Below are 27,302 nucleotides of genomic sequence, written 5' to 3'. Positions count from 1 at the left end.
TAACAGGACATATTTCAGGAGTTATGAACAAAATACCCGACGGAATTTGTGACTCTGGGAAGGTGTGTGCGTGCGCGCGTGCGCTCCATCACGTACTCGCATTAAGCAATATCTCCGGCCCCGGAGCGCCAACAAAAGTATATAATGCTCTTCAAATTCAACATCGGTCGAGAGCAATTGAAAAATATCACCAATGAGATCCTGATAAAAACAGGTTGGAAAGCACACCCTTCTGGATTAAAACACTGTTTGATTTGACAAACATGGTCTGTGGGTCGACGTCACAGAATTCTGAACCGGGGTATCACGTGGTACGTGAGGTGTCATATGATGGGTATTATTATTATTATTCTCCGTACTAGCAGACCATAAGCAGATGGAGACAACAAAGTAGACAATGAAGCTATCTATCGCCATCCGGTCCGTCCAGCTGCTTAATGGTTACCTACTTACACTCACCAATGAAAGAGGGAGGATCCCAAAGTTCTTTTTTTATCTTGAGACACACGTATTTTTCTCATTTTACTCTTGGAGTGTTGTCAGTATCCCAAATAAGTCACTGATTACAATGCCAAACATCATATACTTTAATAATAATAAAAAAAAGGACAAATGCAAAAATACAAGTCGTGTAAGGTTGAAATAACAGGCTTAGAAGTAATAATAGATATAACGGGTCTCTAACCAGTTTCTAGGAATCTGTGTTTGTCATGTGTACTAAGTAGGTTTAGGTTTGCATGCACTCAGTCATGAAGGACTTTTACATCCGGGTAGAAAACCGAGTACTCAAACTGAAAAGTTCTGTGCTACAACCGTTAAACCGAAGGTTGAGTTAAGCAACAAGAATCCAACAGAAACCGCTACACACTTTCTCACCAAACTCAACCCTGTGTTTGCAGATTCCGCCGACGTCTTTGAGGCAAACGTGAGTGAGCTGAGCTCACTAATGTTAATAATGTAAGAAGCGATACATTTTCTGTACAATTTGTGCTTAAACTGCATTTTCAATTTTTTTTTCTTGAGAAAGGAAACATGAACGATTGCAAAACCTTGACAAATGTCTCTAAACACTCAACTCATTTTACAAGCATTGGTAAGCACAACAAGCGGGTGAGGAACACATGTCAAGGCTACCCGTAGGCAGATAATAAAGACTACACTTACAGAGTCCATAAACGGCTAGTAAATTACGTTTTTTTAAATTTTAGTAATAAGTTCTTAGAGTAGGTGATGTGGCGAAAAAACATCCGGGTTTCTTTTCTTATTAGTGACTTTGACATTGACTTTGATAGTTCCATTAAAGTATTCGGGGCTGGTAAACACAAATACATACACCTTCAACGAAAAGCACGTGATATATAAAATCCATATTATGTATGTATATGTATGAATGGATGTATGTATGTGCCTGTCTGAGGATGTGAATTAGAGAATGCCGGAAAAAGTAGGTTGAAGGAAAAGAGTGAGTGGAGCAAATTGCCGTAAATTGCTGTACTTCTCTTTCAGTGTTAAAAATAGAAGGCAGCAGTTTGATTCAATAAGAAAGACTGAGGAAATTGATGTCAGCAAGAAGAATGACATAAAAATCACACAATACTAGAGAAAAATGGTGAAGGGTACATACAACAAGATCTTACAATATTAATACAATTTTTCTGACAGTGCTTGACGATGGGTATGCTTAGTTCTAACATAAGATCACACATTTCTTGTATTAATATCAAAATCGAATGAATCAGCAAAACATTCCCTTTCAGACAATGGGAGAAACAGGAACTGACGACGACAATGACCGCGTGACTAGAAACAGGAAGTTCATACACACTAAGGTATTTGAGAGACACACACCCTGCATCCTACAAGGAAGAGATGATTAATCAGGATTTTGTGTGCACGGGTGTGTAACCTCTCCCTCCCCCATCTGTTTGCCGTCGACTCACTTTAGTCACTTCAAACACAGACGAGAACAGAACACGTGGGCTTCTGATGGGGCTACAGGGATGAGAGCAATACATATTTGATTTATAATGTTCGTGAGAAACCAGGGTGCACACGAAAGGGATTAAGGAGTGGGGTTAGTTCTGATGAAATGCAATGGATTAAGTTTAAAAGAAAGTAAAAGAACCGGTTTGCTTAGAATATTTTTGTTCAAGAAAGGTTGAGCGATTTCGTCTGTCGTGAACTCTCAATTTTTTTTCGACAACCAGTCAATTAGTTTTCTTCCAAAGTCTTTCAGTACCAAATAAAACATCATAGGGGTTGTTGCTTCTGGTCACATCCGTCTTCCACAATACACCGGTATCCAGTTTCGAAGCGATCATATTTCGCATGAGTCAATGTAGTGTGGAAAGCGGATTGCTTCAAATTGGAGTCAGGTTCACCCAACATCTACAACCACGTTTGCTGCTTTTGATGTGTTATTATGTGGCTTGGCTTTGTTTGAAGACTGGGGTAGAACGTGTATTTTATTGGAACCACCGATAGTCTGGCTACAGGTGAGGTTGTCCTCGGTGTGCACTTGGTCCTCCTTGGCCCGAGCAGACACGACCTTTGAATAGCTGCCACAAAAAAGACTCGCTTTGTGACAAAATATCATGGCTAATGAGTTTGCATTTCATATCTATAATGGATAGATCATTTTCACGAGTGAAAGGAGGACATGAAGATATATGTTACAAAAGGACGGACTTGTTGAATTTCGAAACCAAAGTGTTTGCAGAATACATTCCGCCTGTGTACCAGGTCTGGCCTGAGAAATATATCAACGAGAAGTCTTTGGAAACGAGTTGCTGCTGCGTTCAGGATGTTTGCTGTTGGCTAACACCGGGATAAAGAGTCACAAGAATGTAGAGGCTCATCTGTAAGGCTTGTACAAAGTAAACGTGTATTCACACCCTTCTAGTCTTCTCCTCTAGGGTTTGGGAGACTGGAGACTTTTTGAAACTCGATTTGCCAAAACTTGACAAATGATGGTTGCTATTTCCTTGGATTTCGTAAACTAGTACTAAGATATTGTACTGGTCTGAGGCAAATTATTGGAAAAACGAACTCTTGTAGACTTTCAAGAAAATGCCGATTAATGAAAACGCTTGTAGGTGTGTGGCATCTCACGTCTATTTACATTCGCAAGAAGCTCGGCTACTAAAGGTCATGTTTGTCAGGTTGCGAAACTAAAATGTATGCAGTCTACTTCTCACATCTCACCTGTAAACACACTGTCAGGGTTTGAAACTAAAATGTAGGCAGTGCACGTCTCACATCTCACCTGTAGAACAGCAGGAAGTTGTTGACCACCACAGGGACGGTCACCGCTATGAGCAGCACACCGCTGACGGCGCACATTGACCCCACGACCTTTCCCTGGAAGGTGATCGGGTAGATGTCACCATAGCCTACCGTTGTCATGGTGATGATGGCCCACCAGCACGCATCCGGCAGACTCTTCATGGCTGAGCGATCGCACCAGTACGCCAGGAAGCTGAAGAGCAGCACGCCGGAGGAGAGAAACATCACCAGCAGCAACAGCTCGTGGAGGCTAGACTGCAGGTTAGAGGTCAAAGTTCAAAGTGCTTTTTAGTTTTAAATAATTCTCGAGTATCATAGGAAACAGTTCGTGAGCAAGAAAAATCTGATATCGTTACTTTGTGTAGCACACATCTTGCAAAGACTTACTTAAATATATTTCCTGCTATTTAAATTTTCTTGCAACACATATGGGCTACAAACAAACCGTTTTACCTAAAAAATACAAATATACTCTTAAAGTCTCATCTGAGTACAATTTTGTTTTTTAGTAATGAAAACTATAATCTGAAATTTAAGCCAAAACTTTTGTTCCGATCATGAGATGCAAGACACGTGAGCTTTTCTTCTGACCATACTCCACATTTTGTAGCAAACTAATAACTTCTGTATATTCTGTTATTTTGAAATAAACTATGAACTTAATTTCATGTTTTCTTTCGGATTGGTTTTTAAAAATACACCGTACTACAAAGCCTAGAAGCAGACCTCGATATGTTGTGTTGTATTTTTGCTGTCTCAATATTCTATGTATCTAGTAGCCAGGGTACTGTCCCTGTCTATATTATATTTACATCAACTAGAATCCTAATAACTTCGCAAAACAATTTTTATGTTTAAAAAATAACTCCACCCGCAGGTCACAGAGGCGCGTTTAAGTACAGATTTGTGTAGTGTTATTCATGCGTGCAGGCACATTTTCTCTCATTAAAGTTTTCTGTTGCTTTATGTACATTATAGTGAGTAGGCCATTTTATTGTTAGCCATTACCCTAACTAAAGTTTATTGCCTTGATTAACGCCATTTACTCTAGTTGATGCCTTTTCCCGTAATTACCAAAAAATTAATTAATGTCTTCCACCTTGACTGAATGAAACAACACTTTGAAGCCCATCACATCTCGCAGCAGCCTGAAGATGCGGACAAGCCTGTAACAGACAGTCTCAGTGAGGAAAGTGAACGGCGGGGTTTCACAAACAAACAAACAAATAAACAAGCAAAGAATCAATCAACAAGATCCCGCTTGAATAATGTGTTTCGCTTCACTCACTGCTCTTAACAGCAGTAATGGCGCCACTGTTTCATGTCACCTGTGTCAGCTCAACCATGTCAATATTTTATCTGATGAGCTATTTTGCGAATGAATGGATGATTGTTGATGAGTGATGAGGACTCTGGACTGTGGACTGGTATGAAGACTGAAGGAAAAAAGAAGTAGGATCTTGAGGAAAGGGATGTTTAGAATGAAAGATTTTGGAAGGGACGAACTTCAAATTATGTTGACGGAAAGAGCAAGGAACGATGGAAAGAAGCATAAAAGACAGACGCAGGTAGGATGACCGTGTACCGCTGACAAACAGACCGAGAGCTGCAGACGAGCTTCACCTGAATATCTGAAGACCGTCAATGGAGTCCAGTGCGGAGGTCGTGTAGTGTTCCTTGGGCAGGACCTTGTCCACCAGAAGCGTGGCGTACATGGCCACCAGGGCCACGAGGTCCAGCGCCGTGAAGACGTTCAGCCGCGCGTTGGTCAGGCCTGGACACAGCAGCAGACGCAGGACAAAGTCCAGCGTGAAGAACGTCACCGTCACGTAGTCCACGTAGTCCAGAAAAGCTAAACGAGCTCGGATGTTCGATAACTCTTCTTCAGACAGATACTTCAGGGAAACATTTCCTCCTGCTGTTGTCTGAGAAAGATTTGACACATTGTCCTCCTCATCGTCGATGACATTCCGCTTTGTAAGAAAATCCTCGTAATCGCTGAAGTCGTCTCCAAGGTAATCCTCCCACTCACTTTTCTTTAGGTTCCGAAGGAAGGCGCTGTGGGTTGAGGCGATGAAGGTGAACAAGGAGAACAAGGTGAATACCACGACCGCGCAAAAGTACACCTGTTTATGAGAATACAGGTGTACAGGTGTACCCAGGTGTTTACATGAACACAGATTGCGTATACATGATTTACTCGAATACAATGTTTATACCTGGGTCTGGAGAAACACAGACTGCTTCCGCTCTCCACACTTTAGCTTGAAGGACAAGAAATATCTGTATTAATCTGTCACATTAAATCCAGTGCTGCAGCAGCAGCAGCAGCAACAACAACAACAACAACAACAACAACAACAACAACAAGAAGTTCCGATCGTAAATAACGATAAGAACATCTCTGAGGCAGATTTATTTGGATAGGTTACTAAGTACTCACAGATGGACCCAGGCAATTAACTGTTAGTTTGATTAAGATCCCCCCAGGTCTGTCGTCAGAAAATGGAAGAAATTTCTAGGAATATCGATGATAAGGTAGAAAATGTAATTGTGACAGTCCCCAGGCCAGAATGTAGTAGCCACACTAAATTAATACTAACTCAGGAAATAGAGCGGAAATTACCAAGCTGAATCCCACTTTGATTGGGAACTTGATGTGCATTTTCTTGTGAACAATGACCTGCTGGACTACCCAATGCTTCCTTCGATTTCAATCAGTCGTGGAAAACCAATCTCACAGTGTCAAACTTCAAGAAAATGTTAATGAAGGTTTGGTGATCTGTTCTCTTGCTCGCTGAGTCAACACGCACATAAAATACTAGACATCATTTCTCAGTGCCTCAAAGCTGGAGGTCGGAAGTTAATTTTCTGTAAAATGGCATTTGACCCCGGTAAGAGAGTCATCGAATTCCTCAGCCCCTCCTACGCTCCTGTTTGACCCAATCTATTGTCAAATTAATAACATAAGCGATATGTTCAATTTTCCATGAAATGACATGAATGTATCAAAGTTCTGAGAGAACTTACAAAATCTTGTATACTTGAAGAGTAAAAACGATTTGTCATTAATTGTTCTCAATACCTACCTTGGCCCATCCGCTTGAACTCGGCCTCTCTAGCATGTTCCACATCCGAGTTCTTGCAACTTGCCAGCGGAAACCTTTCTCTCCGAAGTCTTCAGAAATCTCTTCCCTTGAAACAAAAGTATCAAAGTACCTCTCATGTCAGTACCTATTGCGATGCTATTTGTGGGAAACATCAATTACCATACAATTACTGGGCAATACAAATAATGACACCAACTGCTGGGCAACACCCGTTATAATACCCCTGGTGGCCAGTACAAATATATCACTATAGAGCAACTGCAAAGCAAGGTTTAAAACATCCAAAGAAGAAGATTTTTATTTCCTTTTGTTATTTTTGCTCGGATTCTGGAAGTATTCTTTCAAGACCTGAAGTAATAGTAAGAAAAATTGTGGGGAGGGAGGCTTAATATGCTAATTGTGGTTTGAAAATAAACAAATTGCCGGATCCGAGTGAATTCGATTGTTTCTGAGACCTGACACCAGTCTAGCTATTGATCTTGTCACCCACTGTGGTATCGATCTTACCTATTGTCCGCTTCAAACTCTGCTACAGCCACATGGTTTTCAAGAACGGTGATCATCGTACTATAACAACAATTCTCCAGGCGAGACAGCTTGATGCCCCATGACTGCATTTCATTCTGAAAAGAGAAAATTATGGTATTTTAGACACTTACAAGATATCAAGGGACTTTTTTCTTTCTTTCTCTCTCTAATATATTTATATATGTACAGATAACAGAAAGAGAGATTAGAAATTGAGAAAAATTGATGGAAAAGAACGATATCGATATCTTCAAATCATCGCGAAAGCGTATGTATTATAAATCTTTTTTTTTAAAAAATACATTGCTATTTCCGATAATGAAAGCATGGGGACATGAAATAAAGAGAAGACAAGAAGATAAACAGAGACACATGAGAGAGAGCCTGGAGAGAGACAAGGTAGAAATAAAAACAGCGGGACCGATGGGACAGAGACATACAGACAGACAGGCAGACAGACTAGCGAACTAAGGGACCTGCCGGGTGTGTCCATAACTCACCTTAAACACCTGCGGGCAGACGACGGGTGGCATGTGAAGCTCGCCGTGGACACACAGGTGTAGCAGAGCCTCAAAACAAGCCGGGTGTCGCTCCAGAAAAACCTCTCCCTTGCGTTCGGGCAGGACACACTCGTCCAACATAGTCCTGCTCTCCGGACTCAACAGTCTGAGCTTTTCAAAGGTTCCTGCACTGACCTTAAACTGTGTACCTGTCACGTTCAGTGTCACCGGGGTGGACGACATGTTGAAGGAGAGTAGGAAAACCTGAGGATACACAGAGAGAGGGAGAGAAACAACGGACGATAGGTAAATATCTGACTCTGCCTGTGCCTCCTTCTTACATCTGTCAATCCAGTTGTCCTTCCCACATTTGTTGGCTGTGCTGGCATGGTCGATCACCTGAAACAATTTTTCCTAACGATCACTTTCAAAGTTTGTGTTTGATGTGGTACAAATAATAGAGCATTCAGCTTCTGGCTCCTTGCCAGTGTGTAGAGGAGTAGATAACAAAGAGAGTATACAGCTTCTCTTCAATACGAGTTTGGTAGGACAATGTGTACATCCACCGAAAAATTTTATCATAATCATACATCATTATCGTCACTAAAACCGTAGAGATAAATTATCCCACTTATAAGTGACACTTTGTATCCAAATACAAACTTAAACAATTATAGTCTTGGCACACTCATACAGAAGCATGTTCACTCCCACCTCCCATCGAATTATTGAAAACAGTCTCAGAGATCAACCTGACTTGGTTACAGGCCGAACATTGATTCTGCGTTCACCGATGTGTTTGAAGAGATAACTAACTTCAAGTACAGTGTATATAGTACACAAACCGTCCATTATCAATACGTGATTTAAGAACCAATATCGAATTAACTTGTGTCGGACCTGTTCTTTCTTACAACCCCGAATGTCATACGTGTGCCCATCAAGCAATTAGTTGTCGACCTGAGTTTTCTCGATCTCTCTGACATTTTGGGTCCGTAAGGTTGCCAAGTTTAAGACTAAATTTATCTATATTCCACTGCACACCACTGTTCATAACAGCAAAATTCACTCACCCAGTAAATTTGTTGATCAATAACAGCTTCTCGCCTGAGTAGCTGGGTTAACGGTCCCCCACCAGGAGGCAGGTATAATTGTTTCCATCTTTCACCTGCAGCCGTCAGCTGACACCTTGCCTACAGACTGTAGTGAGAACGGTCATGTAACGAATACAGGTTATGGTATGAACAGGACATTGCCACTTCAAACAGACGTTTGATAAGCGAGAGGATAAACTGTTTTGTTGAACTACACTTTTGTAAAGCCCAGGAGATGAATTGTTTTTTTTCCAGAACAATGGTGTACAGGGACTTTTAGCCAGCCGAAGCACATTTCTCTTGTCCATGTTCAACTAGTTTGGACTGATTGGACGACACAACAACAATCCACAGTCTTCGATTGTTCCTGGGAAACCAGTTCTTGCAATCACATCATCAAAAAATGCAAATGGCGAGAATGGCACAATGAGCGACCTCTTTCAATAACTGCTGTCAAACACACTGCGAAGAACAACCTATTAAACACCGCTGCCAAACCCACTTCCAGGACACACAGATTCTTAAAAAAAAAAAATAGAAAAACAAGTGAAACAGTGCTTCCAAAAGAAAAGGACAATTTCACCCTGCGCATCACGCTTCCCTGCCCCCGAAGACAATTCTGTTTAATCGTAATAAAACCAATCTTCCTTCTCGGTCAGGTCAGTCCAAAACTTGTCCTGTGTGTTTCACATTATTCTTACAGATAATTGAATTCTTATTCTTCTCATTCCTGTCTTTTCATCAATCCTTACCTCATAGTGTATATTATCTGCACAGTCTTCCTTTCTTTGTCAGGTGGTAGTGCACCTTGACATATTTCATTGGTGTCTGTGTAAATACTGGGACCACCTAACAACGCTCAACTGATGTCATTAGCAACAACAGCTTTTGTTTACACAGTGTATCAATAGTTCCAGTAACATAGACTTCAGTCAGACACATACACACATGTAGTCACTACGCTGCCTTTTTGTTCCTGCTTGAAAAAATGTGAAAATGATAAATAAGTAAAGACCAACTGCATGATGAATATTTATTGAATGTATGTGGTAGAGGGTATCATTTTGTTATATCGATGTTATGATACAGAAAAGGCTCTGACAGAATAAACAGAGAAACAATGACAGATGATAGGAGAAGAAATTCAGTCTTGTATTGTTGTATTTTAGTGCAATACCTGCAGAATACAATCACAAAGCTTTCCTCATCCCAACACACCTAACGAAAATATATGTGTGCCCCCACCACACACACACAGAAAGATGAGAGAGAGAAAAAATATTTGTAGATGTTTTACTCCGTGTCAGCAGCTAAGGCTGTTCACTGGAAGAGAGAGAATCCATTCATGTCATCCCAACAGGGTTTGCAATGTTTGTACTCAAGAGCTCTTCCTACAAAGCTCGCTGCGTGTCTGTACACGAACTCTTTTTAATGTGAGAACAATGGGTTTACATTGCTTCTATTCAAGAGGTTTTCCGTCAAAGCCTGTTCTGTGCAGATCCACAAAAGTCTTTTAGAATTGAAACCATACCTGTCCCGGACTTTGGCCTGTAAAACGCACAACTTTTCGATCAGTGTCCTTCTTCCATCCACTTCCCTAGAGAACAAAAGAGCGCAAATAATTCATAATGCATAACCTGAACGATGCAGGTAGCTTTTAAACTCTGCTGCTAATTAATTCTTATTAGTCACCCTTGTTTCCTTTTTTTTCGTTGTATCTTTATATCTTTATGTTTTTTTTATATTTATTGTGTATTTGTTTTAAAAACACATTATTCATATCAAAAACAAAAATGTTCATACAAGCCATACCTGATGCAAAAAAGTCTCTCAAGGTAACGGAAGCTGCATGGAGAAGAGTCTGGTGCCAGTCATGGCGTCTGCTCCAGCCACGTCCACGTCATCGACGCAAAGCGGCTCCACGACAACCAGTCTCACCCCTCTCTCACCCACCATCCACCCTTATGTACCCGCACACATTCTTTCTCACTCATAGCTACTGCGTGCATAGACGTCTGTCACACTCACAATTACTACAGAGACTTCTGGAGTGTGCTTCACTTAAAATTTTATTCTTACATTGAACGGATGGACCAAGTCTAGCAATAAGTTGATATGCTTATTAAGTTAACATCCCTTTCTCGCTTTTTTTTTCTATTTTCCATACATTTCCTTTCTTCCCTAGATTACAAGTTTTTCTAAATACACTTCTACGTTTCCAACATTTTCTTAAAATATTTCTAACACCCAACGATGATTTTCTACATTCCAAACATATTCGTCCCTCAGGCAACTTCCATTGGGGGGTTAGTCACGAGCAAGAATTTTGCAGGTACTAAAAAGCCAATGGCAGCAAAAAAACTGATCCGATTGTTTTTAGGTCAAAAATCATTGACTACTACTTTTAAGGGTAAAAACAAAAGTCCCGGAGACAGAGAGCTGCATGGTCCATCTGCATCCTGTTACATAACCTGCATGAGTGTAGAGATGTAAAGACATTATGTTCCAAGCTCAAGCCCATTATGTTACATGGCCGATAACTCGACATCTAAAGGTCTTCGAATTACAATGCTCACAAATTATTGTTCTTGCTCTGCAAAAGTGAAAACTCGTCGATTTTCACAATTCCCTAAGTATAATTAGTTGTCAAGATATTTTCAGTTAAATAATTTCAGTGCAAGTAGACTCGGTGCGAGCAAGTACATAGATCAAAGGGTCATAATAGATAGGTACTGGTCATTACAAAATCCCACAAATACTTCACAGAATCCAGAAGTAAGCCAAAGCTGAACTGTTGTATATTGCAGAAACAACCAGGTGTGAGGTACAAACAAAAGTGAGCCTCACGTACATCAGAGGTCCCGTACATCAGACGATAACACGAGGGGAAGAATACAACTGGCCAGTTCATAGAAAAAGGGAAACAGACTTCGTGGACTGGAAAGTAAGCATCAGGAACAAACTGTGAACATACACCTCCATTGAAAACTGTGCAGAGAAGTTTTTTGAATGTCTACAAGACGAAATACGCTCAAGTTTCAGTTGAACTCAGTGAATTCACGCACTCAGCATTTCAGGTCATAAAAAAGAAAGGTCAAAGTTTTCACCAAAGCTTCATGAACTACTCCTAGTCAGGATGCACAAACATGGATATGAAATACTAAACCATTGCATACAAAAATGTTCACCTTATTGACATACCGGCTCCAATGGAGGTGTCCATTAAGTAGGCCTGCAGCAAAGATTTATCAAAACACGGAAAAATTTCAAAAACAACAACAAAAGCCAAACAAGACAACCAAAATAAAAAAAACAAGCAAGCAAACAAACAAAAAACAAACAAACAAACCCCCACTAAGATCTCGAAAACCAATAACCAATCCTTTTAATCTTTGCATCATACTAGGAAGCTTGTGACTGGTTCAAAACACTGGAAAATACTATTTCAGAAAGTTTGATAAATCCCAGGTTTGTAGACGTAGACAAGAACAGAGAAGGGGGCGTGGGGCAATACTCACACATTTTTAAACTGATTTTGTATATTTTATTCATAATTTTATACCCGTGATCTGACAAAAAATGATTACTTGCAGATCATCAAGAAATTTGAGATATAACAATGTGCTCGCGATGTTGCTATGACTACATTATGTTGGACATGTTAGTGCACTAGACTTTGACCTACTCGTAGTAGGAGGCAGCGAAGAACAAATATTTTTTGCTTACTCTGTCCATGCGGGCTTCAAAGTCAGCTGCCGACAACACAAACGGCTTCCTCTTTCTTCTTCTTCCTTTGCTTAGAGGAAAACGCTAAGATGATGGAATGGTTATAGAAATCAAGGAAACTCCCGACGATGACTGGCATTGTCATGGAGATGACCCCAACACCGACCACAGCGCAGGCAGACCCGATGATCTTCGTCTGAATGGAGGTCGGGACGATGTCACCGTACCCCACCGTCGTCATGGTAACCAGGGCGTACCACATGGCGTCTGGGATGGACTTCATAGTGGTGCGGTCGTCGGCGTAGTAGAGCAGCGAGGCGAAGGTCATCACCAAGAAGAGCACGAGGCCCAGCAACAGCAGCAGCTCCTTGCAGCTGGACCTGAGCGTGAAGTACAAGACACGGAACCCAACCACCTTGGACATGGGCCGCAGGAAGCGAAGGATGCGCAGCAGCTGCAGCACGTTGATGGTGTCCAGCAGCGAGGCGTGAAAACGGTTCTCGGGGTTGACGCCGTCGATGACGCTCTTGACGATCGACGCCAAAAGGGCGATGGCGTCCGCGATGTTGATGAAGTCGGTGCAGAAGTGGCGCGCCCCGGGGCAGAAGAGGAGGCGAAGGAGAAAGTCCAGGCTCAGCACGGCCAGCGAAGTGTGGCCAAGGTTCACCAACCAGGTCACGATAGATCGCGGCCGCCGGTCAAGCCAAGGCAGCACAACGGTCTCGTTATTGGCTCCATCCGTTATTTTGCTGGCTTGGACAATGTCCTTGTTGTCTGCAAAAAAAAAAAAAAAAAATCGAGCCGTTGCTTCAGTCTTCTGAAAGAAAAGTCTCTCTCACACACACGCAAACACATTTTTTCACCCTCCTCTGAATATAGTAAGGTTGGAAGAATAGTCTAGAACTATCTTATATCTGTCACTTTTCTTCCTTCCCTCTTTTCCCCTCCCCATTTAGGTGCAGTAGGCTAGGATGTTGATATTTTGATCAGGGGTTAGAGTAAATAAATAATAATCACAGACAATGAAGATAATGTTATTGCATCGCACTGTGTTTTATACCACCTGGGTGGTCAATAATCTTTTCAACAGAAAATTCAAATTCACAATTTTCTATTTTAAATCCCTTTCTTGGCTGTCGTAAATCCAGGTGAAGCTGCCTGCTGCACCACAGTGTACCAAACACTTCTCGTGTAGGATTGGATTCCTTCCTGTCTATTGATCTCACATGGACCTCTTGATTGCTCTTGCCTACTCAAGGCATGGTGTTTGAAATACAAACTCGCTAATTGCTCTTAGTTCCGGTGCAGCTAGTGACTTTCAATAGAAGTGTTTATCGACTGTCCTAGCCGTGGCCAAGATAAACGTACTTCAAAACGTTTTGTCCATTAAATGCCATTAAATGAAAGAAAAAAATATAAACGAAAAAGCAAACCAACTCAAAGAGTGGAAGCTTTATGACAACCGAGCTCGGTTTGAAGTCCTGTAAAATTGGCATTCACGACCAAATTGAAGCTCGTGAAGCTTAGATGTAAATAACACCCTTTGGACACGCGACCAAAGCAAAGTTTTATTTTATGTCAACAAGCGAAGTATAAAATAAAATACTAATGTCCCTGGCTCAAAAAGGTCTGAGGGGGAGACCTTTCTGTCCATTTTAGTTTTCCGGAGAATCTTCTTCGAATCTGGCGTCTATGGAGAGTTATGTGACCACAGTGACCGTGAATATTCAACGAATAAACAGGAAGTAGTGTCTGTGGGGTTTGGACATCAGAAAGAAGACTCTTGTCGTTGACTTCCCCAGTTTGCCCTGGGGAAACGACTTACTTTCGCTTCATGGCTACGACCCCTAGAAGACTGACTGATCGCATCCTACGGTTCAGTGACGTCACTTAAAAACAACATGGCGGCTTTCTTGAACCACCTCAGTGTTATTTTAGCTAAGTCCTTGTTACTCCTCGAGGAGCATAGGGCAGCAACAACACCTCGCCAGCGGATCCGGGTTTGGGCAGCCCCCCCCCCTCCCAAACACTTTTCAGTTGGGCCCATGTGGTTCCGAATTCCTTTGCCTCACTCTCTACTGTTCTTTTCCAAGTCTGCTTTGGTCTCCCAACTCTCCTCTTCCACTGAGGATTCCAGTCAAGTGCCTGCTTGGGAGTTCCTGCTTGTTGTTGATTTTCATCACTTCGGTCTTCTTTTTGTTGACCTTTAAATTCCATGACCTCAGTTTTAGACTGTAGTAAACGATCGTCTTGCGACCGGAAATTTTGAGCGGAAATATTTTAAAAGATCAATCCCCATTATTCAAGCCCAGAATGTTTTTTTTTTTTATTCGCTTTTTCCTTTAAAACTCACTTCTTTCTTTTGTAAATACTTCATAAACGAGGGTCTCATTTTCTCACCTTCTTTCTTGTTGAACTTTGCAGTTTGTGCTGCTGTATTTGAAAGTCCCTCTAATCTTTTCTTCAATCCAGTCGAGCTCATTGCCCAGCGGCAATGCACCTTATGCGTGATATCGTTATTTTTTTAATAATTGAATAAAGATAATTAAGTATTGAGTCGATCACTCGGAGGAATATATTTCGCACTTTTCTTTGTGATGTTTCTCTATCAAGGTCAGCGTTGATTTCCTTTTGCAACATTTGCTACTGACTGGATCAGCTCTTTGCAGTTTTCATACTTACATACAATTTTGATAGCCCATTATATTTTCAGCTTTTTTTTGTATTTGATTTTACACCATTATTTCGGTTTGTGTACTCTAATACCAAAAAGCATGAATTACTTAGGTTCATCATTTCACAAAACGATTCTTTGCTTTCACCCAAATTATGAAACATGGAGAGCCTGGTCCCGTACAAAGTAAAACGTTTAATGCATATCGTATTATACAGACGGGGGCATTAGACAGATAGAAATAAACATTAAAATTAAAGACCTCATTGTTTTCAATTGCTCACCTGTTGGAATATATTGGGAGAACAAATGAAACTTGCTGCCTAGATAAACTTTCCACTCCTCGCTGGAGAGAGCCGTGTGGAAGTACTCGTGCGTCTGGGCAGCCATCACGAAGAAGGAGGAGAGTATGGCACACAAGACAAGACAAAAATAAGCCTGAAGACAAGACGGAAAGAATGAGTTAGTTTCCATATTGACGTATGAAGACCACGAAGGAGGCATGGGGCGTCTACACTTTTTTTCCTATGGATGAGGGTAAGGGTAAAGGTCATCCCCTAACCTTATCAGGTCGGTGGGGTGAGATGTCAGAAACCTCACTTTTCTCGGGGCCAGCTTTTCGATGGATAGTCTGAACATGAAAATAGACAGTAGAAAATACCAAGATACCCGTTCCGCTTACCTTTGCAGGCGTTGACGAATACGGGTCGTCAAGGAGACGCCACACTGCTCCGCGGAGTCGCTTCACACGACCTTTAACCTCTGGAGAAGCGACACTGACACGGCTTCCGGCTTGAGTGGAGTTGCGGAACTCTGCCAGCTTCTCCTGGTCGTTTAGGAAGCGGAGAATACCGGACAGACAGCACACCTGCACCGCGTCCAGCTCGAAGCCCCAGAAGGTGAGGTCACGGACGACTAGTTTGGGGCACAGGTGGCTGGGGACGTGCAGCTCTCCGTTCTGCACGTAGTCCACGATGGCCTCGAAGACTGCGGCGCTCCTCTCGAAACGAAGGACCTTTTCGGATTCGATTGCTGGAAAGGGATTTCTCTCAGCCCCACCTTCCACAAGTTTAGAAGGATGGTCTGACAAACAAAAAATCTCTGACATCATTTCTTCGACGGAAGTTTTGGACGAGGGTTCATCAGGTCTTGGTTGAGTTTGAACGGCAAAAAGGTCCTCCCAGCGTGAACACCGCTTTGCTCGGCCTCCTGTCAGCCTTTTCCGCAGCAAAGGAATTTGCTGGCATGTTTCCAGGCTGAGTTCGAAGCACCGGCCGTTCAGGTTAACCGTTACGTATCGTGCCATTCAAATACTTTTCTTCTCTTAGCCTGGAACTGGTCTAGCACCTAAAACTGTTAACCTCCACTAAGTGACTATTTGATTAACTCGCACTTTCTCTAGATGTTAATATATCTGAAGCTCTCCACCTGTGGCTTGCCTGGTATCCGGTGAGTAATATATCTGGCGATCTAAATATGTGATTCCTCTAGTACCTGATGTATCTGTTACGGCTTTACCGGAAGCTGCTATGTCCAAACAACTGTTAACAAATAATGCATTCGTCGGATAAATAGACGAAACGATTGCTGCTTCTAGAAAAATGTCTGACTGGCTGGACAGAACAAGATCGATCGCTTATTTCAGAGATTTGCCTAATCAGAGCCTATCCTGTTGCTCACCCTGCGTAGGATGGACCTAACAGGAAATGGCTTTCTGCGCATGTGAAATGCCCAGCCAGTCGTAAGAAGGTCTAAATCAGATGACGTCTTGAAACCTTGACAAACGATGAACAAGTGGACGGTCAAGATGTGCACACAGCGGCGCTGTCAGGCCAATAAATGATGCTTTTTACAGCCCTCCTCTGCCATCGCCTTGTCTCACCCCATCTCTCTCTCTCCACACACACACACAGACCAACTGCCGAGTCTGCCTTGGTTTGACTTGCAAGGTAAGATGTGACTGGAAACCAATTCCTATTGATTTCCTCTAATATCCGGTAAGTCAGACAAGCCATCTTTAAGTCTTGCTTTGTCGACTTCAAAGGCTTAGGTGCGAACGGCAATGTCAAAGGTGACGGCAAATGACTTGCGAAACGAGCACTTGTTACAATTAGAGTTTGATATTTTATGGGGTATTAGGTCAACATAATTTTTACTTTTTGTCTGTTTTTTTTTTTGGTTTTTGGTAAAGCACTTTGAGCCTGCGTATGATGGTGGTGTAAAGCGCTATATAAATAAACTTTACAATTACTATTATCAATTTTCTAGTTTTTATTAAATTGGGTGGCTGCCTATCTCTGCCTCGCTGTTGCACATCTGAAATAACATCTTGTTAGTTGCTCACCTCACAAAGCAGGTTCGCACACATGGGGTGCACGACGCACCCTGGACAACAGTAATGAGCCTCACCGGTGGATCCGACGGCACGAGGGGAACTTCCCCGCCATCAGTATCTTGGTGACCGATCCTTTACCTCTGGTGTCGGCCATTTGCGCCGGTTTTCACCGATTCCAGCACGTGAGTTTTGTACTCCAGCTGGCAGTAAGCAAGAGCTTTTGTATGCGTTCGTCATATACTATTCAGAAAAAGTTAAGGGCCATCTGCAACTTTGTGGTACGGAATGTAGCCTGTAGTAAAGCAGCGTGGAATGAACAGGAAACTGTAAAGTGTGACTGTAAAGTTGTACTTGAGTGACCTGTACTTGCTTTGCTTTTACTGCATTTATTTGACGGTGTCTCACGGTGCTTTAAAAACATCACCTTCGCCTCGACTCTCACCGAACACGTCTGGGGCATGCTGGCACGCGGCGATCACAGCACTAGCCACAGGCAGATCTTCATTTTCACTTCTGTACAGGGTGAAGAGAACTAAGCACATCTTTAATTTGCACTGAGAAGTCATGAGACTCGAAACGAGCAAAGAAAGCGTTAAGAGCATTAGGCAGGGCCGCACTCTGAACGCCTGAGATTGAGATTTTGGCTTTCTAACTCCGATAGTCAATATTGGCCATGGTGTTGAGTCCCTGCCAAGCTACTCGGATGTCACCTGTAGCAAACTGAGACTCGATTTTTGACTTGCCTTTCACCTTGACCCAACGGATAGCATCACGGACCTCTCTATGTACCAGTCTTCTGTCGTGGGCAGAACCCGTGAAGAACACATGTTTCTTTTAGTTAAGCTCTGCTTTTAGGCCCTTGGTCACCCAAGGTTTGTTGTTAGGATAAATATAAACTGCTTTGATGGACTGGTGCAATCTACACAGAAGGAGATATATGAAGTGATGGTGTTTACTAAGTCGTCCAGATTAGGACATGCTTCTCAAAGACATCCCAGTCAGTACATTCAACACAGCCTTGACATAGAAACTAGTACTAGGAGGATGAAGAAAATGGAGTTCAGAAATTTCGTTGCAATCTGCAATGCCAACTCATTTATTTAATATATACATAGAAATTTAAAGTATTGGAATTTATTTGATGGAGATCCAACTACCATGATAATGTATCTTTACTCCTAACTGTGTGTTAAATGTCTGTATGAGTATGTATGCCTGCCCTTGTGAGCAAAAGAAAAATTTCTGTCCTGGGTCTCCTCGAGAGACAATAAAGTCTGATTTGATTTGATTTGATCACAGGTGTTATTGGTCAGTAAGCAAAGCGTTTACTTCCAACTGTTCATAAACTGAATTGCCACTTCGCTCAAAATATTGTCGACTTGATACATTCATTTACCTGATCGGCTGCATTTATATTGTATTTGAAACACTTTCACTTGAATGGACAGTGAGGAACCCGTTGAGTGCGCTCTGACATACAAAAAAGTCTTTCTTCCTTCCGCACACCAGTTTGGGACCCACACAAACATACGCACACACACACACACTTCACTCCACAAAGACAAACAGTAATTCAAACAAATTTATTCATATAAAAAACTGCATTGGTAATAATGAAGAGAACAAAATTACAAAGATAATTTTTTACCATCACAAAATAATATGACATTTCCACTTCTAACTGATAATTTTGTTTATATAATGAAGGTACACAGTACAGTGGTTTAATTTCTGTGTGTTCCAGTATCAAGCATAGTCAAGTGCGCAAGTATTTTGATTTTATCCCCACATTTCAACACATCACAAAGTGAATTAACAAGCGTTTTGCAGACATTACTGGCCACAAGTGGACACACTCCACAAAATCAGTATTTACAAGAAACATTAACATGCAAAGATACATTAGCATATCAAAATAATAGCTGAAAATGGTTTCAGATGTGGATCCATATCCCGAAAATCCAAATAATACGTCAAAGAGAAGAATAAATGTAGCTGTTCAGTTGCCTTTTCTTGCCAAAATAATAACTTGCATCGTGGGCAGCAGCAAAATCATGCAAGACTACGAAAGCGATTAAGTTTATAATGTGCACTCACATGTAGAACGTGCAGACTGTGAGAAAACCATGTTACTAAATGGCCGAAGTTGTATCTTCGGTGTTGGTTTATTTACCCATGTCTGAAATAAATGTTAAACTTAAACTGCTCATGACTATGATGTCACCCACACAAGACTATATATACCAGTACAGTAAGAGGGCCAACCTTCTGCGTTATCATTTTAGACATGTGTTTGGCTTATTTTGTGTGTACGTTGTCTATTATAAATCAGTTAGACAAAAATATATATTTCAAAAGTTGATGTGTTATGTCCAGGAAAACAACTTATATTCATTGACTGAACAGCCTTTCACGTCCTCCCGCTCTTCAGCAAGGACATAAGGTGGGACAAATACCAGCTCAAACAGCTGACATTTCTGAAGAGCGTGCATCGCAAAACAATGTATCTGTCCCTGATCAGCAGAGAGGAGATAAGCAGGTTTCATTTGCAACCGAGGGGGAAAATCATCAGTTCGAGTTATCATTCTAGCAGCAGACAATACCTTCACCGACATCCGCAGGAGCAGTGGACACAATTGTAGGCAGACTACAATATGTGTTTAGGGCACTCATGAACATGAACTATGTGTCGGACTGGCTGGTAGCAGCAGCCATCAAAGCCTGCATGTTAGAGAAGGACTAACGTTCAGTGCTACAAACTCTCGTCACATGTGTATATAATGTTATTTTTATTTTATCTTGTTTTCATGATTCACGGTAGTTTTAATTTATGTTTATGATGTTACAGGGTAGCAGGTTTACCGTTTTTTGGTTGTTTTTTTTTTTACTTTTATGCTTGTGGTCTCATTGTTTTCGGACCGCAGACACTTAGTAAAAGCTGGCGGACCACCAAGGCCTAAAAAATCAGTCTGTACTATGAATTTCAATTTAAATTGCCGCTTTGGTGACATAGTATAGGACATAGAACTCGTTACCTTGTTCAAATTAAACTAGAGCTAGAATCACTTTAACATCACTTTGTAACATTTGCTTTTTGCCCAACTGGGGGGGGGGTTTTTTTTATGGGGGGGTTTGTAATAGAACAAACTATGGCATGTTTTATGTAATCTGGGAGTTGGAGGCAAGATGCTTACCATTTTAAAAAGTATGTACCAGAATATCAAAGCCTGTGTACGATGTGATAAGGAATGCACAGAGTATTTCAACTGTCCGACCGGAGTAAGGCAGGGTTGTAAAATGTCGCCCATTCTCTTTACGTTCTTCATAAATCAGCTGTATACGTGTCTCAGAACGGTATTCATGGCATCCAACTGGTTCCCGATATAATACAGACACTCTTACTGCTCTTTGCTGATGATGCTGTACTTGCATCATACTCTGTTACTGATCTCCAAAGGCAGCTTGACATTTTAAAAAATTATGCTGAACGTTTTGGCATGTATGGGAACCTCAAAAAAAACCAAGGTCATCGTGTTCAGGAAAGCGAATTTCTAGCATCAAAGGAATGTTGGTATTATGGTAAAGGAAGGATGGAGGTTCTTAACATGTATAAGTATCTAGGTCTTTGTTTCACGACTAAGCTCTCCCTTTCCATAGCTGTCGATGACCTTGGAGCTAAGGCCAAAATCAGATCCTGCCAGCTATTAAAATGTTTATGGAAACTTGGAGATATACCAAGAAACATTTTTTTTAAGTTGTTCGATTCTCAGTCGGAAGTTTGGGGTTTCCAAAGATATGAGGCCGTTGAAAAGGTACAAATGTTCAGCTGCAAACGTTTCCTTAATGTGGGTCTTCAAACACCAAACAAAATGATCTATGGTGACCTAGGACGGTATCCAGTACTGGTGACCACAAAGTTTGATGCATTAAGTACTGGCTCCGACTCATTCATATGCATGACACTAGACTCCCCAGAAAAGCATACAATATGTTACATTATCTACAAGAAAACGGTAAACGTACTTTCTTTGTAAAAGAACTTCTCTGTGTCAATGGCTTTGGATTTGTTTGGCTTCAGCAAAGTGTTGGTAACAAGAACATGTTTTTAGGAACCTTTAAACAAAGACTTATAGACTGTTTCCAACAAGAATGGCACAATGATATATGCACAAGTGAAAGACTTGAGCTGTATTCTAGCTTTTTAAGAGCTACGTACAACCTGAGAGATATGTAAATATACTGAGAATACGTTGTTTTAGAGAAGCATTTATTAAGTTTAGATTTGGAATATCACCCATCAATGTACACCGATATTGCTACAAAAATGATGTATCTCCCAGTCTGTTAACTCATCCGCTGCCTTCTACTAGCTTCCTATTGCGCATGGAATTGACCAATTTTAAAAATCTAAAAAAATACTGAAAAGTTAGAAAACAATTTAGAAGAGATCAAACTGTGTAGAACAAAAATGTTTACATTTGAATCCTGCATAAACAGTCACTTTTTAGGTAATCCAAAGCAAATTAGTAGGTGTAATTGAATTTTTCACGAAATTTTCAAATTTTCACCCGTGTTAAAAATATATCTGTTAAACTAAAAAAGACAAACATATGTGATACGCGTTTTAAAAAGCATTTTAAAAACATTTGCGTGCAAGAAATTATAGCTCTGATTTCTTGTATCACATCAAAGATAGTTTTTTAGATTTCACGCCGATCGGAATGTCACACGTCACGAATTAAAGAAATTTTTTTTTACATGATATATACAAGCATAAAGTAAAACAATATCCACATTTTATTAGAATTGCATTAGATTAATATTACAGTTGTTTAGTACATAATCACGTCAAATCGAGCGAACCAAAAAATGTCAATATGGCGCTCACCGTGTACAAACTATATACAGGCGGAGGCAGAAAACACGAGGTAACACCTTTGCAGCCTTTAAAGGAAGCAATCGTTGGAGGAACAAGTCCTAAAGGTTCATTCGTTCATTTTACGAGTTGTGCGTGTCTTTAAAACAAATACAACAATGCGGTACCACCGGTGGCTACGCGCCTAAGGAGCCGTTTGTGAACCGCTGGGCTACGCGCAGCGAAAGACTTAAATGCAAGAATGAGATAGAAGAGAAGTGCATGTTTGTTCGATGTGTCTGCCTATTTATTTGATGTCCTAAATCTAGTGCCATGTAGACAGGGCATGAATGCAATAAGCAGTCTTACAGATAACTCGGAAAAACAATAAGTCAAATATCAAGATTTTTGTATCTTGTATTTAAAAATAAGAATGAAATAAGTACATGAAGAAATGTTAATATGCATTGATTAGGAATTTATTAGGAATATTGCTGATGATGTTTTTTGTTTGTTTGTTGGTTTTTTTTCTGACATTGTCTAACCCCCTTGAAACAAACCAAAAGGTTTATTCAATAAAGAATTCGTTCGTTCGTTCATTAATGGACCCACTGAAATTTTGTATAGCATTATCATTCAAGGCATTTGTCAATGGAATGAGGTTAGTGGTAACGTTTGGTGCGGCAGCGTACGCAGTCTCGTACTATTACTGGTTAATTTTGTATTGCTAAAATATTTGTTACTAAGATATTGAAACAATTTGTTACTAAGATATTGAAACAATTATTACAGCAATTATCACAAGACGAAGATTTTGGCCACAAACAATCTGATGTATGGATAAATCTACTGTCTTTGTTCGGATTATTTTGAGAACAGTCAATACAACTATCCACCCAAAAAAAACCCCAAAAAGTTATCTGGAATGCTGTTCCCAGTTTTCTCCATTCCAAACACACCATAAAAGGTTGATAACTTAAATACAATTACTTGATTATATTCCCATTGAAGAGAAGTGGAACAAAACATTAGTGTGAAACACTTCCTTGACAGTAAGAAGCCAGACATTTTCCAAATTACTGAAGTAGGTAATGTGGCTTCTGAATGTGTTAGACATTTTGAAAAATATTTTCTTTACTGTTAGTGACACTGTCTTAAGTGAATGTCAACAAAACAAGACTTGCATCATGCATGACCTTGATAACAAATAAACTATATAGATAGAGCATGAAAAATGTTTCATCATCATTCTTTTTAGATATTTGGCTTATTTTGCATCAGTGCTATTTTTTATATAATCAATGTCACAAAGATGTAATTTATGGGTTGTTTTATTCTTGTCTAGGAAAGCCAGGGTATGTTGATTTCTGGAACAGCCCTTCTTGGCTTCCCACTTTCATTTGGGACATGAGCGATCAAGTACTTGCTTAAAATCAGATTTTGAAAGACAGGTATTTGAGGCTTGTGTCTCGCAAAAGATTTTCAACATAGAAGAGGGACTGATTCAGATGATAGCAGCACTCTACAAGAACGCCTGCAGCGTGGTGATACTCAACAACCAACTAGGCGAGTTCTTCGGGATGACGATCGGAGTCCGTCAAGGATGCCTACTCTCTCCCATCCTTTTTAACATCTTCCTTGAGAAAATCATGCAAAAAACCCTCCACGGCCATCACACCTCAATCTCCATTGGTGGCGGACCCCTGTGCAACCTCCGCTTTGCAGATGACATTGACCTCATGGCAGGCAACAACAGCGAACTTCAGGATTTGACAGACAAACTCTCAGAAGAGCAGGGGTCTATGGTATGGAAATAAGCTCAGAAAAAAGCAAAGTGATGATCAATACCACCAACGACAGCAGCAGCAACATCATCATGAACGGCCAGAAACTGGAGGAGGTCAACAGCTTCAAGTACCTAGGTGCCACCCGGTCTAGAGATGGCTGCTGTACAGCAGAGATCCGTATCAGGATTGGTATGGCAACATCTGCAATGTCCAGGCTGGACAGGATATGGCGAAGCAACTCAAATCAGCTTCAGGACCAAGCACAGGCTGTACAAGTCCCTGGTAGTGTCAATCCTACTCTACGGCTGCGAGACTTGGACGCTGCTTGCCACAACAGAAAAGAAACTCCAGGCCTTTGAGAACAAGTGCCTGAGAAAGCTGCTCCGCATCTCGTACCGCGAACACAAGACCAACGACTACGTACGGAGCACCGTAACCTCTCTCGTGGGCCCACAAGAACCCCTTCTGGCAGCAGTGAAACGGCGCAAGCTCGCCTGATTCGGCCACGTCACCCGCCACAACACTTTGTCCAAGACGATGCTACAAGGAACCCTTGAAGGGAGCTGTCGTCGTGGCCGTCCGAGGAAAAGCTGGGTCACCAACATCAAAGAAAGGACCGAACGCGAAATGCCAGACCTGCTCTCATATGCCCAAGAAAGGACCGAATGGAAAATTCTGTCTGTTGCTGCTGCCGGCCGGTCCCCCCTACGCCCGGATCGGCAAGGGACTAACCTGACCTGACCTGACTCAAGTGCTTGTGAAGAAAGTGTTCATCAGGATGTCTGCACAGTTGACACCTTCAGCTGACATCCTGATGAACACTTTCTTTGCACAGTTGACACTGACACCTTCAGCTAACGAGCTCTTGATATAGAACTCTTGATGTACTTAAGGCATCGTTGTCCTTTTGGCTGCACTGGCCTTCAAGTGAAACTCTGAAATTTTTATCCCAATGTGCTTTAAAGAAAATTTTAAGGATAAAGTTGCTGTTATTGTTGACCGCTTTGAACTTGAACCACAGAAAGCCTAGGCCGAACAAATCAGATCCAAGTCTATTCCAATTACAAAAAAATATTCGGTCAAATATCTGATTGGGATCACACAAGGGTCAATCAGCTAGATTTCAGATGCATTTGGCGGGAGGGCTTCAGACAAACACATGACGTCTTTGTTGTTCAACTTGTTACCAGGTGATATAATTATGGCCAACAGAGGTTTTCACACTGAAGAAGTTCTTTTTTATCAACCTAAGTTAATCATTCCAAATTTTACCCATGAGAAAAAACAGCACATACAATTTAAGCTAAAAACAAGAGAAAATAGCCTCTTCATGTTGTGACAAGAACACAAAAAGAAAACAAAAAGCACCAGAAAAACCCATTACATCTAGGACCACCACAGCAGCACCTATCCCTGTTCTAAATCGTTATACTCCTCTTGGCGAGCAGGGGATAGATATGGATGAGCGAAGCTTAATGTCGCATTCTCCATCCCTCCGTCCCCTGCCTTCATCCGCTCCTTCTCCTTCAATTACTATGGAGCGTGGTCTACGTCCCTTCCTCATAGATAAATTATGACTATAATCCTTCAATGCAGCGGTTCTCAACCTGTGGGGCGCGCCCCCCCTGGGGGGGGCGCAGGGAGGCGCGATGTGCTTACAAGGGGGGCGCGAAGGTGGTCATTTTTTAAAAGTTTCTTATACCGGTATTGGTGAAATTATCTTACATTGCTGGCTAAGGGGGGCGCGCGGACGTACCTTTATTCGTCAAGAGGGGGGGGGGGGGGCGTCACAAGTTAAAGGCTGAGAACCGCTGCTTCAATGAAACTGTCGAGGAATTCGAGCAAACTTTGAAGAACTTCGATGCCCAGCATCTCATTTTTCTCTTGATGCCATAGCACTGCAGGAGACTCTTCTCCTACCTGCCAACCCATTTTCCTTCAAAGGGTATCGAGTTTTACGTCAGGACTCACAAACTGATGTACCTTCAGGTGGGACTGCTCTTCTTATTCGTTCTAATCTTTTATTTCGCCAGTTACTACTCACCACTCCTCTTCAAGCTGTTGCTGCCCGAGTTTCCCTGGGCAAGACTATTACTATCTACAGTCTATATCTACCTCCTTCAGTTCGGATATCCCCACCAATCCAAATCAAGGGATAGCAGGTGCAGAGGGCTGCTGTGTTTAGGTACCTTGGTACAGTGATCGACGGGAGGCTCTCCTTTAGTGATCACGTGAACCAAGTGTACAAAAAGGCCCAGCAATTGCTGTACCTTCTGAGGAGACTCCGCAGCTTCAACGTCAGCTCTGGGGTGATGAAGACTGTGTACAGGTCTCTTGTTGAGAGCATCCTCTCATTTAACATCGCTGCCTGGTATGGTCACCACCTCGTCAAAGACAAGGCAAGGCTGGCAAGAGTCATCCATCAGGCAAATAACATTATTGGTATATCACAGCTGACACTTTCTGACTTGTACCTTTATGCAGTCAGAAGGATGGCACATAACATCATTTCTGACCTAACACACCCTCTCCATCCCTACTTCCAGCTGTTGCCCTCAGGCAGGCGCTATAAAGTGCCACGTGTACGGAAAGCTGCCTACCGAAGGTCCTTCGTGCCAGCAGCCATCACCATCCTAAATAAAAGACACAAGGACTCGTAGGTCTACAGGCATCCTACGAAGTTACCTATTTGTGTGTGAGAATGTGTAGGTGCGTGTGTGTATTAAATGTCTGTATGAGTATGTATGCCTGCCCGTTATATTATATGTGTTTGTGAGCAAAAGAAAAATTTCTGTCTCGGGTTTCCTCGACAGACAATAAAGTTTGATTTAATTTGATTAAAGACATGGCACAATAAAAGCTGTATAACAGACGAAGACTGCGATGAGAAACACGCCATATGTTATAAACGCATGTGTCGCTATGAACCTGGGTATTTCTACACATGATACGTGCACTAGCAGTGAGTAGAAAATCGTTCTGTGTGGTATGCTTGACCGCCATCAGCCATCAGCATACTCGCCGCGTGGACCAGGCTGGGCCATCAATGGCTGGCCCTCCTTGCCATCAGCACACTTGCCGCGTGGACCGGGCTGGGCCATCATGCCAGCAGATGCCTTGAAAGAGTAGAAGCCTTGAAGTGCAGTAGAAGAGTGTTGTTTAGAGGTAAAGTCATGGCTGCTAAGGAATAAACTCAAGCTTAATGAGGAGAAGACAGAGGCAATGCTATGTGGTTCCAAGTTTAACCTTAGCAAAGTCTCTCTAGACTCCATCCAAGTGGGTCAAGCTAGAATCCCCCCCTCCAGCTCCGTACGGAACCTTGGACTCTATGTCGACAATCTTCTTACTATGTCTGATCATGTCAGTTCTGTAGTCAAGGCATGTTATTTCCACATCCGCACACTTGGA

The 27,302-nt window shown here is 41.7% G+C and overlaps 1 protein-coding gene across 1 annotated transcript; it reads right to left on the bottom strand.

The window, feature by feature from the left end:
• Nucleotides 1-573: 573 nt before the first annotated feature.
• On the bottom strand, nucleotides 574-16,228 carry LOC112557634. Its single transcript, XM_025227622.1, has 11 exons — nucleotides 15,480-16,228; nucleotides 15,202-15,355; nucleotides 12,287-13,017; nucleotides 10,049-10,114; nucleotides 7,424-7,837; nucleotides 6,903-7,018; nucleotides 6,375-6,480; nucleotides 4,909-5,411; nucleotides 4,385-4,451; nucleotides 3,266-3,540; nucleotides 574-2,558 (listed from the first exon to the last, which is right to left on the bottom strand). Exons 1-11 carry the CDS (start codon nucleotides 16,221-16,223, stop codon nucleotides 2,378-2,380), a joined length of 3,357 nt encoding a protein of 1,118 aa, XP_025083407.1. The 5' UTR covers nucleotides 16,224-16,228; the 3' UTR covers nucleotides 574-2,377.
• Between the last annotated feature and the right edge of the window lie 11,074 nt (nucleotides 16,229-27,302).

This window comes from Pomacea canaliculata, linkage group LG2 (assembly GCF_003073045.1).
Source record: "Pomacea canaliculata isolate SZHN2017 linkage group LG2, ASM307304v1, whole genome shotgun sequence".
Lineage (NCBI taxonomy): Eukaryota > Metazoa > Mollusca > Gastropoda > Architaenioglossa > Ampullariidae > Pomacea > Pomacea canaliculata.
This window is presented reverse-complemented; position numbering and strand designations above follow the sequence as displayed.

Coding starts and splice junctions, on each gene's coding strand:
- LOC112557634 (XM_025227622.1), bottom strand. CDS start 16,223: ATGGCACGATACGTAACGGTTAACCTGAACGGCCGGTGCTTCGAACTC. Junction 6,481..6,902: donor GAGTTTGAAGCGGACAATAG/GTAAGATCGATA, acceptor TTTTGTTTCAAG/GGAAGAGATTTCTGAAGACT. Junction 5,412..6,374: donor GTTCAAGCGGATGGGCCAAG/GTAGGTATTGAG, acceptor TCTCATAAACAG/GTGTACTTTTGCGCGGTCGT.